Genomic DNA, 18,613 nt, shown 5'->3' on the forward strand with positions numbered 1-18,613 from the left:
TGAATCCACTCAGCCCAACTCCCCGGACTTCCCCTCCTGCAGGGAGTGCCCCAGATGTGGCCTTGAGTGGAAGAAGGGGAAGAGGTGTGGGTGAAACAGAACCGTAAAACAGGGACCAGGGTAGGAAGCGGTGGGGTGACAGGTTTGGGGAGGTGAGTGCATCATTCTGAGATCTCTTCCCCAGGTGGAAGGGAGCAGGGGCCAGGGGGAACTGAAAAGTGAAGCCTGTTCAGGGAAAACAGTTCCAGCCTTTGCAGTCTACTCCACCCTTTCTGTCACCTGATGATCACACACTTATCTTGCACTAATGATCCCCAGGTGCCTTTGCGGCAGAGGATTTTTCTACTGCTGCTGCTGCCTCTGCTGCTGCTGCTGAATTCACCAACGGTGCATTGGACACTGGACCCTGGACTCCAGTGGCTGTTTAGGGAGATGAACACAGCGCTCCCTGCTGTGAGGGAGGGAGGCCAGTCAGCGGGCCCAGGCTCCATGCTGTGACAGTCCAAGGCACAGCCTTTGGAGGGCCCTCCTGATGGCTCAGTAGCCACCGAGAGCATAAACTTGGCATAGGGGACAATGGAGCCTGTCGAGAACCTGGAGGCTCTGAACAAATCCTTGCCTCTGTCCTAAGAAATCAGGAAGGACTAGGACTTCTCAGTGACTCAGTTGCTTATGGATGCCCATACCTGTCCTTGGGCTGTGGCTCCGCAGGGTCCCTGCTCCAGCTTACTTAACTGCCTTTGGGGAAGGTCTGTAGGGAGTAGGCCAGAGCTGCAGTTGGCCAGCCGGGGTGCTAGATGGGGCCACTCTCATCGTCGGGTATTCACTGAGAGGCCTGAGCCAGCCCAAACAGCCGCTTCCTGATTCACTTTCCCGGACAACAGGAGCCAGCCCAGCCTCCCCTGCCCTGCCCTGCCCGCCACCCCCTCTGCCCCAGCTAGTGCCTTGTGTTTGATGTTTGTTACCTCCACACCACCTGCCTTAAGGGGGAGGACCTGACAAGGGCTCCTATTCTGTAGGGGAATGTCTAGGGTGGGGGAGGGACTGGGATGGTGGGAGGGAAGGCATTAAATACAGCATCTTCGTAGAAAACAGAATGGCTCTTGTGTTTTCCTGTTTCCCATCATGGTGGGAGAGGGTTGGGCTGAGGGCCCTGGGGGTCACGGCTCTGTCCTGCGGCCATCAGGCTGCTCTCTGAAGGGCGTGCCGAGGACCCTTCCATACCACCCTCCGCCCTTTCCCATTAGTTGGTTTTGGCTACATGGCAGACGGTCGCCTCTGCAGTTCCCGTGTGAGGATCTCACAGTCTGATAGACCTGGCATTTTCTGTTCAGCAGATCAGTAGAGACTGGTGGTTTCAGTGGAACAAGGTGGGTAGGCGCCCTGGGTGAATATGGCTAGAAAAAGGGCCAGAATTGTTTTGGTGTACAGTGGAGAGGAGCTGAAGTGTGGCTTATTCTAAAATAGCAGACAACCTAAAGCTCTTTACAGCTTGCGCTGGGGATGTCCTGTTGATGCTTTACAGGTGCAAATGGACCTCCCTGGTTATACTTGGCATAGGCATAAATCAAGTCATTTCTGTTCCTTAAACACATGCCTAAGAGAAGGTGCTAATGTGAAAGCTAGAATAGGTTTACAGTGGGTCCCGAAAAGGAGTGTGCGTACATGCACCGGTCTAGAATTGACTGATCTGCCACTGAGGTAGCAGGCGGTAACTGGCCCAAGGCATGCGGCGCGTGGAAAGTTGACTACGAGCACAGCTCAGAGCAGAGGGGGTGGTGTGAAAGCTCCTCCGTCCAGGCCTGGAGTCTCCTTTCCAGGACACGGATGGAGATGGCAGCTCTGACGCAACTAAAGACACACAAATCGACTTCAGTAGATTTGCAGAAACTTTTATAGATAGAAATCATTCCGTTTCACCTGGGAAAATAGGCCTGGGGATGGATGGGCAAAGGGAGAGAATGGAGTAGAGTCAGAACCAGAGTCCTAAGCTGGGCAGACTCGGCCATAGGTAGGCTGCCTCGGGTGCAGGTGCTACTGGGAGGAAAGGTTGGCGCTGCCCCAGTCTAGATCAGGATGGAATTCACTTAGGCCAGCAAAATATCCCCTCCTCATTCAGGTGCTGGGGCTAGGAAGCAGGCATCTACACTGCCTTTTCAGGAGCTCCCGGGAACTGGGGGAAGTGCCCGGCAGCCTGGCAGGTCAGGGAGGAAAGCGGCGGAAGCAGCTCCAGGTCCAGCACCTGTGGAGGACCCAGAGAAGAGGTGGTGAGGGCGACGTTCGCAGACTTCACTGAACCCCCAACTCCCCTGGCAGCCTTCCCAAGATGCACGTGCTGGCTCAGGAGATGTGGAGTGGGCCCCAGAGCCTCCATTTCCAGCAAGCTTCCAGGTGCTTTTGTTGCCGTCGGCTCCTGGGCCACAAGTAGGAGAAGCCCCACATTTCCATCTTGCCTCTTGGCGGAGGGGCAGAGCCAACCACTAACCATGTTGCCTCCCGCCCATCTCAGGCTATGGAAAAACCCGAGCCTAACTTGAAGGAGAAGCGCTGTTAACAGCATGGAGGGCCTTCCTGAGTCTGCATCCGAGCTTTTCAAGGTTCCCTCCTTGCCCCAGATCTGCCTCATCCTTTTGCTTGGCAAGGATTTCTTTCTCACCCCAAATTTCTCAGAGGTGAGAAAAAGCCTTAGGGTCCGAAGGCCTCCCATCACCCCTCACCTGGGTCCCAGCTGAGTTCAGAGAGGATTCCTTAAGCTCCTGACAGCCAGGAATCCTGTCTCTTGTGCCCCGAAGGCTGTAATGAAGACATTGAGGACAACAGTGAGGAAGACCAAGGCGGTGGCAGCATCGTTGAGCTGGTTTATTCGCCACTGCTTTTCTACCTCATTGAGGTTCAGCCGTGCTACGGAGAAGTGGGGGGTGAGAGGTAAAAGTCAGGGTGGGGGTCACAGCCTGGAGCTTTCCTCACAACACCCACTAGAGTTCAGAAAAAGTCTGGCGACTCCAAGACCATGTGGCAGAAATTAACAGGTGGTAGCATTGTACTTGATAGCTCTTCCCTCACTGACCAGTGTGTGGGCATCCGTGTGGTGCTGCATAGAATCGGGGTTTGGGAACTTACAGTGGGTCTTCTAAGAGTGGGGATGCGTGCTTGCCCAGAGGCCAATAGGGAACTCTGCCACAAGTTAGTGAGGGCTGTCATTCAGCAGGCATTATGGAGTGGCCACTATAGGGAACACCAAGAGGTAGAGCAGGGTGCTTGTCATCACTGTGTGGGTGGTCCTGGGGCATTTGTAGGTGCAGAGGGCTAACACCAAGTTAGTGCTTGGCTGAGAAGTTGGCATGTGCAAACTGCGGTCCAGGCAGACACTAGGGGCTCATCTTCCCTCAATGGGCACAGAGGCCAACCCCAGGCCGGGGCTCACCAGTGATCACAAGGAGGATTCCAATGACCACCTGCAGGAGCAGAGAGATGCTGATGAGGGTGATGAGCGTAGCGTAGTATTGAGAGGACGGCCCGTGCCCCAGCACCGTCTTCAGCCGCATGGCATTGGACAGGAAGAGAGCCACATCCAGCATGCTCCCTACCATGCTCTTCTTGGTGGCATAATGGTTCAGGTTGATGGGCTGCCTCCTGCTGGAGCTGGGTTTCCCAGGCTGTAAGGGAGAAAGCACAGGCTTACCCGGAGGCTCAAGAGGGAAGCAGCTGAGGGGCTGGAAAGAAAAGAGGTTCTAAAGCTCTCCCCTAACCAGGTGAGGGCAGGTAGCACCGTCCTCAGTTTAATGGCCTGAAAGAACTCTGGAATGATGTCATGTTGTAACAGATATCTCATAGTGGGTAGGGTCGCCCTTCCCTACCACTTCACATGTCCATTTGAAGAAAGTCAGGAGGGGTCTCAGGCGCTTGTAAAATGTACGTTACTCATTCTCTGCTGTTTCACATGGGCCAGGCCTGGCCTGGGGCCACTCTTTTCCTCTGAGAGGAAAGCCTGTTAGAAGACAATAGCAGGAGGCTTGGGTGGGATAGGAAAGGCACCTCTCTCCCAGAATGATGTGACCCCAAGGCAGGATGCACAGCTTAGCAAGTGGATCAGGAGCTGAGTAGACTCAGCCCCTCACCCCGCCCCCGCCGCACTGGGCCACAGCCCATCTCGCTCTCGCTGGCTGTCCAACACGGGCCCAAATACAAGCGCATGTCTGGATGCATGTGTGTTTGTTAAAAGCTCTTAATTTGTTTTTTATTTTCTGGCTAGGATTTATTGGCATATAACTTACATTTGCTTTGATTTGATTTTGAAATATGAAACAAAGCTCTTATCCTCCCGAAGTCACTAACTCCAGAAGAGGGAGTCCCAGTGCAGGGCACATGGGCTGGACCTCTGGGTTGAGCCAGGACGTTCAGACTGGGTGCGGCAGGCAATCTGCAGTCACTCAGGAGAAGTTGGGTGCCTTTTAGGGAGATTAATTTAGGCGTGGTGCTGATTTAGGTGGGCTGATTGGCCCAGGAGGGCCCAGAAGCAGGCGACCTATTGAAAGGTATGGTATTGATTTAGGGTCAGGGTGACAAGGAAGTGAACCAGAGTGCTGGAGAGGAGAGGAAGGAAGGACCTTGAAAGATGTTACAGCCTGAGGTAGGGAAGCTATCTGAGCAGATGGCCACAAGAGGGTCTCTGTTGGGTGGCTGGGTGAATGGATGGATGGGGTGGGTCTCACAGGGTTCTGGATGCTCTTCAGTGCTGGGTTTCTTCAGGGCCAGCTGGCCGGGGATGCCAAGGCCAATAGCGCACAAAGACCCCAAGGCTACAACCAGTGGTCCTTGCCCCTTTGGCAATGGTTTATCCTGGGTTCAAAGGACATGCTAAGCGATGGTTTATGGAGCAGTCCCCGTTCTCTCCACAGTTCAAAGTGCTTCTGCCTAGAAGCTGGCCTTCCCCTGTTAGCTCCGCCCACTCCTCTCCCTATTCCACCCTTCAGTATGGCCTGCAAGACTTGAACTTTCTTCTGCCAAACCCAGCTCTCACTTCAAAATCAGATAAATTGTGGAATTACTATGAAAACTTCAAGGAACAAAGCCTCTTTTCTGAAAATTTGAATATTGATAGTGGGCAAAATCTTAAACCCAAATAGTCTGTGAGGTGGTGGGTACACAGAGAGGTCCCCAAGCCTCCGCAAAAAAAATGCTGCTACTTGTAAGCTTTATTAGACCTTCTAGGCTTTTGTTGTTAAATTGCTCTTACAGCCTCATCTTTTCCTCTCTAATTTAGGGCCTGCTGTCATTTTAATTTGTGCCAGTTCAGGGTTGCTTCATAATACGGGATGCTTTTTCAGAGTCCATAACTTGGTAGTGGGAAGCTCTGCAGGGCCCCCTCCCCCACCTCCCCGCACTGCCAGCCCCGCCCAGTCTCCGGAAGGCACCAATTCTCCGGAGTGTCCACACGGTGGCGCGCAGCATCCGAAGAAGTGACGGGCACAGGGCTGCCCTGGAGTGGCATGTTTCTCCCCTGAGCAATCGCCGGACAGGCCAGGCTTGGTGTGAACCCTGGGCCCCTTGGAGGCCCAGGACAGGGAGCCTGGTTCACAAGCCTGGAAAGGCCAACCTAAGTGAGAGATCAAGGCTAAACCAGTACTGAAATCGGGCCAGGACTGTGCGGGTAACCAGCACAAACTGCCACAAGTGGGATGGTAGAGAGAAGGGACCAGATTGTGAGATTCTATAAGAAGCTGCTTCGAAAGGGAGGGAAACAGTTTTCTTAATCCTTCTAGGCTAGTTTAGGTGCAGCCCTGCCCTGAGGCAGAGGGGCTTGCTGAAATGACCTGAGGGTCCTCCCTTATAGCCTGAGGGTTTGGATGAACCCCCATATCTCGTAGGGTGCCACTCTTTTTACCCACTGCCCAGAGACTAGAAGCAACCCAACAAGCAGTCTGGAGGAGACGGTGGAGGTGGCGGGTTGGCCGTTGGGCTGGGCGGCCTTCTCTGCTGCCTCTAGGAGCTGGCCCTTTAAGGCTGGGCCCAGATGGCTGGGAACAAAGGCCCGGGAATGTGGGCTGGGCCGGCTTGCGGAGCCACCCGGTGTGAGTCACTCGCATTTCCCCCGGACTCGGAATCGCTGCCTCCTCGCCTGCTCCATCCCATGGCCCCAGCCCCGTCCCAGGGCTGAGGGGCAGCTCTGGAGGTACCCAAGGCCCTCCTGAAGCAGCCTGCAGGTCCGCTCTGCCAGACCTTGTTGGGGCCTCTCCTCCCCTCAAACCCACCTTCCCTTCCCTAATCCCTGGCCCTTTCCCCCTGGTTCCTCAGAGCAGGGGCTGGAGGGACAAGGACTCCTGGCTTCTGGGTCCAGCTCTGTGTCTGGGCTTGGCACTTTGGGCCTGAGCTTCCACATCTACAAAGTAGGAGGAAAATCTCATCTCTGGATGGTTGGAGGCTATCGAGAGACTGAATGAGACTTTGTTCCTCCCCACAAGGAAAGACAGCTCTTCTCACTTTCCCAGTCTGAGGTCTGTCTCTCAAAGATCCACTGTCTCTCAGGTATTTCACCCTCCAATCCCCCACACTTTTACTGACAGCAGGAGGTAGCACTAAAGACTCCAGAGCCCCGATGGCATATACCCCTGCAAAAGGCAACCTATTCAAATCTTGCCAACCAATGAATGACACCTGAACAACGAGGGGGAATTTTGTTTGATATGAGGTTGGAGCAGGGGCCGGAGTCCGGGAGATGGGAGTAGATCCAGAGTTCCCTCCTGGAGCACAGGGAGGGTCTGGGCAGCAAGAGGACTTGGGTTTGGTGATGGGGTGGGGTTGACGCAAGGAGGTTAGGGAGAGGACAGACACCCTCCGCCATTCTCCCAGTTTGACTCCTAGGCACTTCCTGGCACCATTTCCCTCCCTCTTTCTCACACTGCCCTCTGGTTCCAGCTCAGGCTTCCCTGGTTACGGCTTTCCCACAAAGTCCCAGCTCCCCAGGCTGGTATGGATTCCATCCCTTAAAGTCATGGATTGCTCCATTGTTCTGCCAGACAATTATTTATACCTTAATCCTTGTTGGCCTATACTATCCTTGTTTCTTTACAAAACTTGTTGGATAGGAAATGAATGCTTCTTTTGACAAAAGTAAACACATTTTTACATTGTTTATTGACATTATGGTCAATGGGGACCACAAGCTCCAAGATATTATTCTGCCTTTCTTGGAAACAAGATTTCAAAGTGGTAACTGTCCTACCAAAAGACTGTGGAAATCACTGCATGGAATATATAGAACCCGGTCTGTGGCCACAGCGAGTGAGTGCCTTGTGGGGAAGGAGCCATGCAGAGGTAGGGATCCGTGGCAGCTGGGAGAGTATCAAAGAAGGCACCCTTGACCTGGGTTCAAATCCTGGTTCTGCTACAAGTATGAGCAAGCCCAGTCCCATCACTGCGCTCCTTTTCTTATCTGTGAGTCAAGTGGGGTTGGAATAAGTGTTTTCTTGGGTCTCTTCTAACAAAGAGTGATGTAGGGGAGGGGAAGCTCCCTGCTCTGAGTGGAGAATTATCAGGGACCAAGAATATTTCCCGAAGAGGCAAAGGTCAGGCAGCTGTAGAGCCAGGCCCAGGGGCAGGTCCAGTGAGTCACTTTGTCCTAGATCATTGGTAACCCTCCGATGAGTCACTCTTGTCAGCCCTAAGAAAAGCCACATGGCAGTTGCCCTTTGTATCAGTTCAAACTCAGGGCTCCAGACACAATAAGCTCAGAGGGGCAGTGGCCTGTCAGCCCCTTCTGTTGGTCTCAACATGACCATCCAGAAAAGCCAGGTCTCACCTGAAAAGGAGGTGGCCACGAGCCAGGCCTTCGGGAGGCTGGTTTCCCATAAAAGGAAAGGGGAGAGCCCCGCCCAGGAAAAGTATGGATTTGGGTGACCTACTATGCCAACTTGCTTTTAATGAGGCGCCTGAGATCCCTAATCCTCTGTCAGAATGGGGTTTGAGAGGGTACGCGGGCCCGTCATACTGTGCACGGAATATGCTAGGTTCTTAGTACACTGGGGGTGAGAGTAGTTCCCACTTGCAGAGTCCACACTGTATGCCGGGCATGGGGTCAAACACGGGAGAGGAGCCATCTTATCCAGTCCTCACAACAGCCCTGTGAAGTTGGTGGGGATGTGACAATCATAGTTGAAAAAACAGAGGCCCAGAGAGCCTGAGTAACTGGCCCAAGTTCACACTGTACAGTTTTTATTCTGATTTTCTATGTGCCAGAGCCTGTCATTGTAACCCCTACTCTGCTACTGCCCAGAAGTTGACACACACTCTGGCTCTAAGGAGTTTAGGGTCTAAAGATAAAAATCTAAAGATGAAAGAAGATAATTAAGTAGTCCCGTAAGGGTTCATATATACACTTACTAAGAGGAGGCATAACACCTTTACCTGAGTGGCACTTGCATTAAGTTTTCCTGAATTCACAGGGGTGGGGAGGGGTAGGCGGGTGGGTCGGAAGGGTTGTGTCCTTGAGCCCCTGTACTGCTGCGGCAGAAGGGGCGCTGTTACGCGAAGGCAGAAGCCTCGGGTTCAGACTGCGAGAAGGTAACTTGGGAGAACAGAGTTGAGACAAGAGAGACTTTTATCTGTACCTTTTGAATTTTGAGCCATGTGAATATTTGAACTATGTAAAAAGAAAATAAGTTGAAAACAAAAACAAATAGGCAACGCCAAAAGGCCAATGGTTAGAATAAAGCTGACGTTATAATTTCATCTTACCCAGGCCTTCCTTTCTCTATCTGTGAAATGGAAATAATATCTGCCCTGTTTAGCATAGAGTGCTATTAAATGAGAATGTGGGTGAATGTGCTTTGAAAACTAAAGTATTAAAACAAATATGAGATGAGAGAAAAATCTCTCCCACTCAGGATTATACTCCCACCTGTGGGCTTAGAGGCATTTTAAACAACATGTTCTGATTCAGGGCCTGTCCCAGCCCAAATTTTGAAGGTATCTTTTGTTTTCTCAGCACCCCCATGATTTTTGAAATGCCTCTTCTCCACCCATTAGGCACCCTCTCTTCTTACTCTGATGAGTCTCACCCTCAAGCTGCAGCAGATGGATGTCTCAGAGAGGAAATTCTCAGACAAGCCCACCTACACCGGGTGTCCACACTCTCTGCTGTGACTGGGCAGTGCAGATGCTCCCAGCTGGCCTCCACCCACCTCCCTGGCCTGGTACCTGCTCCTCCTCACCCTCCTCGGGGCTTTGCCTGTGCCAGGCTCCCTGAAGCTCAGCATACTGGGCCAAGCCAGATTACTCACTGTTCCCTGAACACACCCCACCCTTTGCTCCAGGACTTACGGCCTCTCTTGCCCGTGCTACCCCTCACTCCCAAAGAAGCCTCCCCTTTTTTCTAGACCCTGTTCACCATTGCAGTCCATCCGGGCCCTGTGCAAAGGCTGTCCTGCTTTGTGCCTGCCCAGGCTTGGCTGAGACCTCCTTAGATGGCCTGTCACTGCCTGCTTTACTGCGGGGACTCAATCTTCCACATTCCCAGGTCCCCATGGTGCCTAGCTCAGTGACTTGCCACATTACATACATGATAAATGATTGACATTTTTTCTTTATTTGAAAGAGTTACTTCAAAGAGATTTTTCAAAAAGGGTAAAATAAAGGGTCTTTAAAGGCCCTGGCCAGGTAGCTCAGTTGGTTAGAACATCGTCCAGATATATCCCCTGGTCAGGGCGCACATAAAAATCAACCAATAAATGCATAAATGAGTGGGACAACAAATCGATGTTTCTCTCTCCCTCTCTTTCTAAAATCAATTTTTTAAACAGGTCTTTAAGGGTGGGATTTCAGGCACTGTGGCTTCTGGGGAGCGGAGTTGTGTTTGGACAGTGCATCTTTGCCTTAAAGCCCCTGGCCCAGGGATAGCCCTTTCTCCCCTAGTGTCCTGCCTCAGGGAATGAATGACTCAGGATGGAAGCTGCCACTGGTCTTCAGGCCAAAACCTGCAAAGGCCTAGACCCTTGAGGCCTCTGTCTGGGGCAAGCGCTCTGACTGCAGCCTTCCAGTGCCAAGAGCAGCGGATCTCGCCCTTAAAAATCAGCAGTTTCTAATCCACCTAGGGTGGGGTGTCTTTTGCGTGTTATTCCGGTAATAACGCCCAACCGGTCCAGAAATATCCTCAGAGTCCTGGGCAGTCTTGCTGCAAGGCTCCAACCCTTACCTCAGACTGCAAACTCAGGCTTCCCAGCTGCAGCACTCACAGGGCACAAGGGAGCAGGCTTCCCCTGGGAAAGTCTGCAGTTCCTCTGTAGTCCACCAGGGGGCTCTAGGAAACAGCTCCGTGGGCCCTGGGTGAGCCCTGCGAGGAACAGGGACCAGGAATCCAAGCGCTTGCATCCCTTTGTGAATCCAACAGCTGATCAGGGTTTCTCTCTAACAAAAGGGGACTACGTATTAAAAGGAAACAGAGTGTTCAGGAGGGACAGGAAGACATAGGGATTGGGATAGGAACCCCACCGGGCCTGCCTGCTTTTCCTTAGGAAGCATTTTCCACCTCCCCTGGACGAGGTCACTATGTCAGTGGCTTTCAGGAAACATGCATTTGTTAGGGTCCAAAGTTATTATGAATTTGTTACATAGAAATTTCCAAAGAATTTTTCTTTTGTCTCCCAATACATGCCTTAAACAAGAGTACTTTCCAAATTAGCACCTTGCTCCTGGCTGCTTTTTGCATGAGGCCCCGTTTTGGGGCTCTCAGCAGCATTCCCCAAGCCTACCCAGCCCATCCCTGCTTATTGTGATCTGACTCATCTTTCAAAGGCCAACAAACTGAGCTAAAATTTAAACAATAGTACCTAAATAATGATAATGCTGCATTTCAGGCATACCCCAACGAAGTGGGTATTTATAGTCCCATTTTACAAGTGAAGACACTGAGGTTTAAGGAGATTGCCTTCCCAAAGTCACCAAATACTAAGGAATGGTCCCAGTGTCAAAATCCTAAATCTATTGTTTCTTTTATATACCAATAGTTCTTAAATTATGGTGCTGAAGCAGCAGCAGCAACAGTATCACCTGGGAACTTATTAGAAATGCAAATTCTCATGTTCCACCCTAGACGTACCGAATAAGAAACTGGGGTGGAACCCAGCCGTCTGTGTTTGAACAAGCCCTTCATGTGATTCTGATGCAAACCCAAGTTTGAGGGCCTTCGGTCTGCACCATTCTGCCAAACTGCGTTCGTTGGCAGTGCTTACTCTCCTGTAAGCTCAGTGCTAGACATGTTCATATGGATTTTGTCATTGAATTCTTTTAACAACACCTATTTTACAGATGAGAAAATCAAGGCTCAGAACAATTCAGTCATTTTGCATGGGATTGCCCAGCTGCTAAGTATTAGAGCTGGGATTTGAACCCAGGTGGGCTCTGGAGCCTGCATCCCTCACCATTCCCCGATACAGTCCCTGGGAGCATAGACGGTGTAAACTCAAAGGTAGACACCAGGCTAAAGTATGTCTAGATAGTCTCTCTAGAACTTTCCATGGAACAGTGTTCAGGTGTTTTGCGCCAGCAGCCAGCCTGCTCCAGCAGCTCATCTCCCCAGTGTCTGTTGCTGCCCAGCTGCTGACCATGGCCCGTCTGTAACGTTCTGATACGGCTCTCCTAGATCCCCGCCCCGCCCTACCTTGTCTCCACTCAGAAGTATTTCTTGAGTCTTTTCTGGTTTAGAAGGACCTTAGATTTTGTGGTGGAACCTAAATGCAGGTAGGAGGCCTAAACACAGGTAAGTAAATATGACTTTCAGAACAATTAATTATAAAGCAAAATATCAACATTCTACATGATGGTGGATGTGAGTTTTGTATGTCCCTCGTATACTGTATGTTTCCAAAAGGCGACAACTTTTCCCTTGGAATTTCATACAGTTAGAATAAGAAGCGATAAAAACTCTGCCTACAATCTCTGCTTACAGCCTAGGTGAGGAAACCTGATGAAATAGATCGTATCTGACACCGAGATGGGAAAAAGGGAAGGTAGTGGTGAATTTCCCACTCCACCCAGCCCTGCGGAGAGCCTGCCAAGATTCCTGCCCAGTTCAGTTCAACAAACATGTTTTCAGTTATAGTGTGCTAGGCATCTAGGATACAACAAAGATCCTTAAATCCCTGTTTTCCTCTTCCCCTAAAAATGACAAGGCTTAGCAGAGAACAAAGTGTATAACAGGAAGCCAGGAGATGATAAGGCCTTTGCAATCCTGCCCCAGTAGATACTCTTCACAGGAGTAAGGACTTCATCTGTCCCATTCACTGCTGTATCCCAGAGCCTGGCACCTGGCCTGACATGCTGAATGAATGATGCATTTGTCACCCCCTGTATTTATTCAGAAGGGGCTTAAGAGGCAGGACATGGTGACCTGTGTGCCATGACCCTCTTCTATGGAGCCTGCTGTGGCATCCAGGAAATGGCTATCTTACAGGGACATGAGGACTCCCGACGCCCCTCGGTACTTCAGCACAGCATTAGTGTGTGTGCCCACTCTCCTTGTGGTTGGCAGTTCCTGGGTCCTGGCATAGAGGAGACAGGCTACAGAGGAGGAAGAGAAGCTGCTATACTCATTGGAAGAAGCCCAGCTCCAGCTCCAGGGGCAGTGAAATCAAGATTGAGAGGAGTCGCTAGGTCCAAGCCGGGGTCGGCCAGCTCTGCAGCAGGTGTCTCCTGCTGGCTTCAGCCAACCCAGAGAGGCTTGCGCTCAGAAGCAGCCTGCGCTCAGAAGCGGCCTGCCAGGACTGCCCTGCAGCCCAGCCCTAGGAGTCCCCTGTTCTCCCCATCCTGGCCCAGCAGATCCCGCCTGGGTTCTCACACCTCCTCTCCCTCCATTCCTCAGGGCTTGAAAGCAGCAGTGAAGTGGGAAATCCCACCCTCTCCCAGCCCCAGCTCCTGCACTCCAAGCAGCAGCTCCGATGTTGTGGGCCAGGGTCTGGGGAAAATGAAGACTGAGTGAACGGCTTACAGACAAGTGGTCTGAAGTGAGTCTGGCTGCCATTTCTTCTTTCAGTGCTTCTGGCAGGTCATGTAGCCTCTGTGCTTCTCAGCCTCCTTTTTAATAAAATGAGAGGGTGCCACCCCCACCCCCATCCCCCACCCTCCCATCCCTCCACCCCTCCCATCCTCTCACCCTCCAATGCAAGGGGCTGGTGTATGGTCTAGTCTATACACAAAAGAGATGTCAAACTCTCCAAAGCTATGTCCACAGCAGGTGGACATGTTAGACAGCCCACGCTCCAGAATTCTTCCAAATTTGCAGCCTCTCTTTTAATAACTGCATTTATTCAGTATTTACCATGTGCTGGCACAAGGGGAACCACAGGTTCAGAGAGAGTAAGTAACTTGCCTGAAGTCACACAGCTGCTGATAGGAGGCTCAAGATTTGAACCCAGATCTGTCTGAGGCCAGAGTACAAACTCTTAACCACTGTGCTGTTTTGCAAGCCCCAGTTTTGCTCTTGCTGTTTACCATCTTCTTGGAAGGCCAGAGCTCTGAGGGAATCATTCCTCGTGCCTGTGCTCAGGAAGGAGGAAAGAAGGTAGGCAGGCTAGTCCTGCCCTCAGCCACTCTCCCCCAAACCAGACTGGTTACACCTTTTCTACAGCTCGGGATAATGCCCCGGGGCAACAAAGCACTTGTCGTCGCTGCAGTGTCCTTACTCCCTTTCTAAAAATACAAAGAGCATGAGCCCTCCTAGGCCACCAAACAGATATCCAGTTGCTCTCTGGGGTCAGTCCTGTACAGGCTGATCCTGCCACCTGGCACCTGCTCCCTCTGGGCCCCCTGCCTGACAGCTGACCCCTGTTGTCCCTGACTATTTACTGTGAGGCAAAGTCCAGTTCTGCACAGGTAGGAGCTCCTGAGCGGCCAGGCCCAGCCCAGCCCAGCCCAGCCTCACCATGGTGAACTGCGGGAGAGTTCTGGGGTCTTTCCTCCTAAACGCAATCAAAGCAAACACTCTTTTGCTGGGCTCCATTCCCACAGCCCTAAGATGGAGGCATCAAGCTCTCTGGTCCCCTTTGGAGTGTGAGCAGCAGCCTGGGTCAGGGGTGTAGACACTCAGCTCCAGCACTGCCCCCAATAGCTGTGTGGCCTGGGACCTCTGTTAGCCACCTAGCCAAATGGGGGTAATAAAATTATAAAAACAGCAATAGTGTTGTCCTACTTTTAAAGATATGTATTTATATACATAGATAAATCTGATAGGATATGGACTAAAGCATTAGATCATCTGTAGGCACTAAGATCTGAAGTATTCTTTTCCTTTTTGCTTTATCTGTATTTTAAAATTTTTCCTCAGTGATCATGAGCAGTAAAAGAAAAAATGTTTAAACAGCAACCACATTATTGGTACTGAAGTGTTTGTCCTCACTTACTGGACAGTTTGAGGATAATGTTTGTGAAAGTGGCTTGCAAACTTTAAAGTACTTTGCAAGTACCAGGGATTCTTAATAACTCCCCCCCAGGGCATTTTGGAACCACAGGGATGGGTAGCAACTGTCTCCTCTGGCTCCATACCAGGGAGCCCTGTGGGGCAGAGACACCAGTCTGGGCCTCAGCGGTTCTGTCCTCACTGGTAGTAAGTGGAGAGTGTGATCGTCCGTGTGAAGCCTTGGCTGAGGCACTGGCACGGGCACCACCACGTGCTGTAACAACCTGGCCCACTGTGTCAATCGGCAGCGATGACTGAACATCCACTGTGTGCTGGGCCCTGTACTCTTGTTCTGAGAAGATAGCTCTGTTTGCTTTCCAGTCAGTCAACAAACATTGAATGAACGTCTATCTATTTTAGGCAAACCAGGACACAGAGGGCATGGCAGAGAAGTGATCATTTAGATGGGGAGATTGTGATGAACTGCAGGAAGGGCCAGGTGTCACGTGAGGTATACCAATGAAGAGAGAAAGCAGGAGGACGTCCACCCAGGAGGCTCAGTGGAGACCTCAGGGGCATCAATGCCATATCAGCCTAATCTTGAAGCACAAAAAGGCTTCTTTAGAATGTCCTTCCTCTGATCATCACGGAGTCCTTGCCTTGGGAACCAATACCCTAATGGGCTAGACTGAGAAACAAGCTGGTAAAGGTTTCCAAATGGGTATAATGTAACCCATTGTAATTTGCAGGGTCCAGTACAAAGTGAACATGTGGGCTCACAAGTTCAAAGTTATTGAGAAGTTCAAGATGGCCACAGCAGAGCATTAAACCAAGTAGGGGCTCTTCTCAGTGCTGGGCCCTTCTGAACAGGCCCTGTGGAGCCAGCCCAGGCTACCAGTAAGTGTAGGAGAAAAGTATTATGATTTCTTGTTGCAGAGAGGACCACAGGCCTTGGGAAACCCAGTGGCTGTTTCACTGTTGGCATCTTGGGTCAAGGTTGGCCTGAGAAGGTGGATAAAGTAGTCAGATCGTGTATTTCGCTATTCCCTTTGGTGAACAGTGGAGTGCTCTGCCTCTTAAATAAAGGGGCCAAGACACCAGAGAGTTTCCCAAGGGCCAGGACGGGGTCCCAGCAAAGCACACAAGCTCAGGCGCCTTCAGTGGTGGGAGCGGAGGGAAACGTTTCTCACTGGGAAGTGCCGGCCCCACTGAAAGACCTTCAACTTGAAACTGTGCACACTTCTGTCTGCCAGCCGGCATTCATTTCTGCCCTGTGGCCAGCCCTCTCATTTTACAAATGGAGAAACTAAGAACCAGAGAGGGCAAGGGACCCGCCCGAGGTCACACAACTAGACTGTGCTGAAACCAGAACACAAATTTCTGCAACTTCCATCAAGTGCCTTTCCCTATGAGCCAGGTGCCTTTTTCGGTGCCCGCTGCACTGGACTGTAAGGCCCAGGGTGTGGGGCTGTCCTCTACAGTGGTCTTCAGACCTCCAGGACCCTGCTTGCTCGAGAGAACCACTGCCTCCCACTGGAGGACGCTGTTCACTGGGCTCTAGCGGTGTGCGGAGGAGTGGAGTACCCCTTCAGCCTCTAAACCTTTGACCCTTACTGGTGAGCAGAGTGTAGAATTGCCAGGGACGGAGAAGGGACCATGCAAATGTCTGAGGAAAACAAGGCGAAAGGAACACCGTAGGTGCCAGGGGGCAATTTCTAATCCTGCTATTAAAAACCTGTCAGGGTAGGAGGCTTGGCCCTCCCTATGGAGTGTCTTTGCCAGGGTTCAACAATATTGAAGTAGAGTCTTGACCCGAGTCAAGAAAGAGACAAGGGAGAGTCGGGAGTCAAGACTGAGGCTACAGGGCGGGACTGTGAACCCGGAGATTGGGCTCCAACAGGAAGCTGTACCCTCTGCAGGAGGCAGGCTCTGGAGGAACTGGGAAGGAATTCAGGCTGAACCCACAGTGAAACCCCCTAGGCAGGAACCACTTCAGTTAGCAGCCCGCAAAAGAGTGCCCTGGGGGTGTTAAATCATTTAGTTGTACAAGACAGAATGTTTGCGTGTGGGTAATTATATAGAATTGGCACAGCTGCCTAAGGATGTAAGCGGAGGCTGCAGATTAATGATGAGCACAGCACAGTGAGCCCCAGAAGTGAAGTCACTTTCTTCAGACTATCTGACTAGCTAAGTTCTAGAGCTGAGATGAGAAGTCTTAGTCTGATGCTCTATCACCTGGCCTCTGACTACTCTTCATCTCGTGCCTCTTTCCAACACCACAGCCTGTCCTCCCTGCCCCGTGCTTTCCTACAGGAGTAGCTAGAGGGTCTGATGCATTGTAGGCAGGTACATATTTGTAGAGCAGTGACTGAACATCCTGTCCCCACTGTTTGGAATGTCCTCTGCATCCCTCCTTGCCATTCACCCAGTAAGCTCTTCCTTCCATCGAGGATGCTATTTTCACCATGAGGCCTTCAATAACACCTTCCACCTCATGACTAGTCTGTTGTCTCACTGGACTGTGAACTCCTTCAGTGTAGGAAACTTGGTGTGAGGCTGGCACTTACTGACAAGTAGAAGTTGTTTGGCTTATGAAGGGAGGGGATGACCTGCCCAGGCCCACTCTTTAGACATGAACCTACAGCTAGTACAGTCCATTTTCCAAACCAGTGTGCCCCAAAGGCAACGCTACCTGCCTCGAACGCGAGGTAAACACAGATAGGTCCCCCCTTTTAAAAAAGCCCTGGTGTGTGAACAAATTAATTTACAGGGCAACAAAACAGGAGCTGGAGGGAGATCTATATTGCCAATGGATTCCCCACAGACTCCTTTACACAGCGCCCTTGGTGAGTATTTTTCTTACTTTAGAAAGGAGGAAGCCTTCATAAGCATCACCTGAAACCCAGAAGCCATAAAGGATCAATAAATTTGACTGCATGAAAATTAAAACTATTGGAATGCATAATAATGATAATAATAATAGCTATGAGGAACACATTATGTACATTAACTCATTTCATTCACATAATAATCCCATGAGTTAGGTGCTATTCTTACTCCTCAGTTTATAGGTGGGGAACCAGAAGTTAAGTGACTAAACCATAGTCGTTCAGCTAGTGATTTAGAGACAAAACCAAGATTATCAATCAGTGTGCCTTCAGATTCTGTGCTCTAGCCACTCCCTACACCACCACATACCATACAACATCAGAAGACAAAAACAAATGACGAAAAACTGCAATACATAGGACAAAGGACTCGTTTCCCTGATACACATTGAGGCCTTTAAAGTGAACCTAATAGAAAAATAGAGCATATGAACAAGCACTGAAGAAGCATCACAAATGCCTATAGTATGTGTGTTTCCTATTAGATTTGCAAGGATTTAATTGACTGACAATACTCAATGTTGGTGAAGAGGTTGGATAAGCAAACATTTTCACACCCTTAATGAGAATGTAAACGTAAATTACTGCCAAATGTATCCAAATCACTACACTATTTTTTGAAGGACAATATGGCAATTATCTAGTAAAATTTAAAATATTCTTAATAATTTATTTAATAGGTCCACTTCTGGGGGTTTTTCCCACTGAAAATGCTCATCAAAGTACATTTTATCCACACAATGAAATACTATATACGTCTTTAAAAAGAACGAGGTAGATCCCTGTGCATAACATAGGAAGATATATGAAATGTATTTAGTGGGAGAAAAGTCATTATGAATATGATATGATCCTATAGTGGTAAAAACTAAATGAAGTATTAAGAGTATCTATTTTATATTACATGCATTAGTATTAGCATAGGGAAAATATGGAAGGAATTTGTATCACAATAAGGAATTTCTTTAAGTTATATATATTTCCCATTTTGAATTTTTGACAATACATACATCATCCTTTTATAATACATAAAAACATAATAAAGATAAAATTAAATATATGATAAATAAATAAATAATAAACATCTCCCCTGTTTATTCATTTATTCTGCAAGCATGTACTGCAGCAGGTGTACCTACTGAGTCCCAGGCACTGAAGCTAGATGTTGGGGGTATAAAGACTGATGAACACAGCACCTGCCCTCAAGGAACTTCTCTAATGAGGGAAAAGGATGGGAAGCCTGGTGGGAGCCATCAGCCTTGATGATGAGCAGACAAGGCGTCAGCAATCTCAGGGATGCAGTGGGCTCAGAGCTCAGGACCTACTCAGTCCCTTGCCA

General features: G+C 50.2%; 1 protein-coding gene across 1 annotated transcript in view; it reads right to left on the reverse strand.

The window, feature by feature from the left end:
• Nucleotides 1–2,155: 2,155 nt before the first annotated feature.
• NINJ2 (ninjurin 2) overlaps nucleotides 2,156–18,613 on the reverse strand; it is a 91,505-nt gene continuing 75,047 nt past the window's right edge. The window contains exons 2-4 of the mRNA XM_054577070.1: nucleotides 3,425–3,656; nucleotides 2,718–2,901; nucleotides 2,156–2,242 (exon numbers count right to left, since the gene is read on the reverse strand). Coding sequence (XP_054433045.1) covers nucleotides 2,735–2,901; nucleotides 3,425–3,656 — 399 coding nt within the window. The 3' untranslated portion in view covers nucleotides 2,156–2,242; nucleotides 2,718–2,734. The remainder of the gene's footprint in view (nucleotides 2,243–2,717; nucleotides 2,902–3,424; nucleotides 3,657–18,613) is intronic.

Source organism: Pteronotus mesoamericanus, unplaced genomic scaffold (genome assembly GCF_021234165.1).
Source record: "Pteronotus mesoamericanus isolate MK-2021 breed Mesoamerican mustached bat unplaced genomic scaffold, CSHL_Meso_final contig_41, whole genome shotgun sequence".
Lineage (NCBI taxonomy): Eukaryota > Metazoa > Chordata > Mammalia > Chiroptera > Mormoopidae > Pteronotus > Pteronotus mesoamericanus.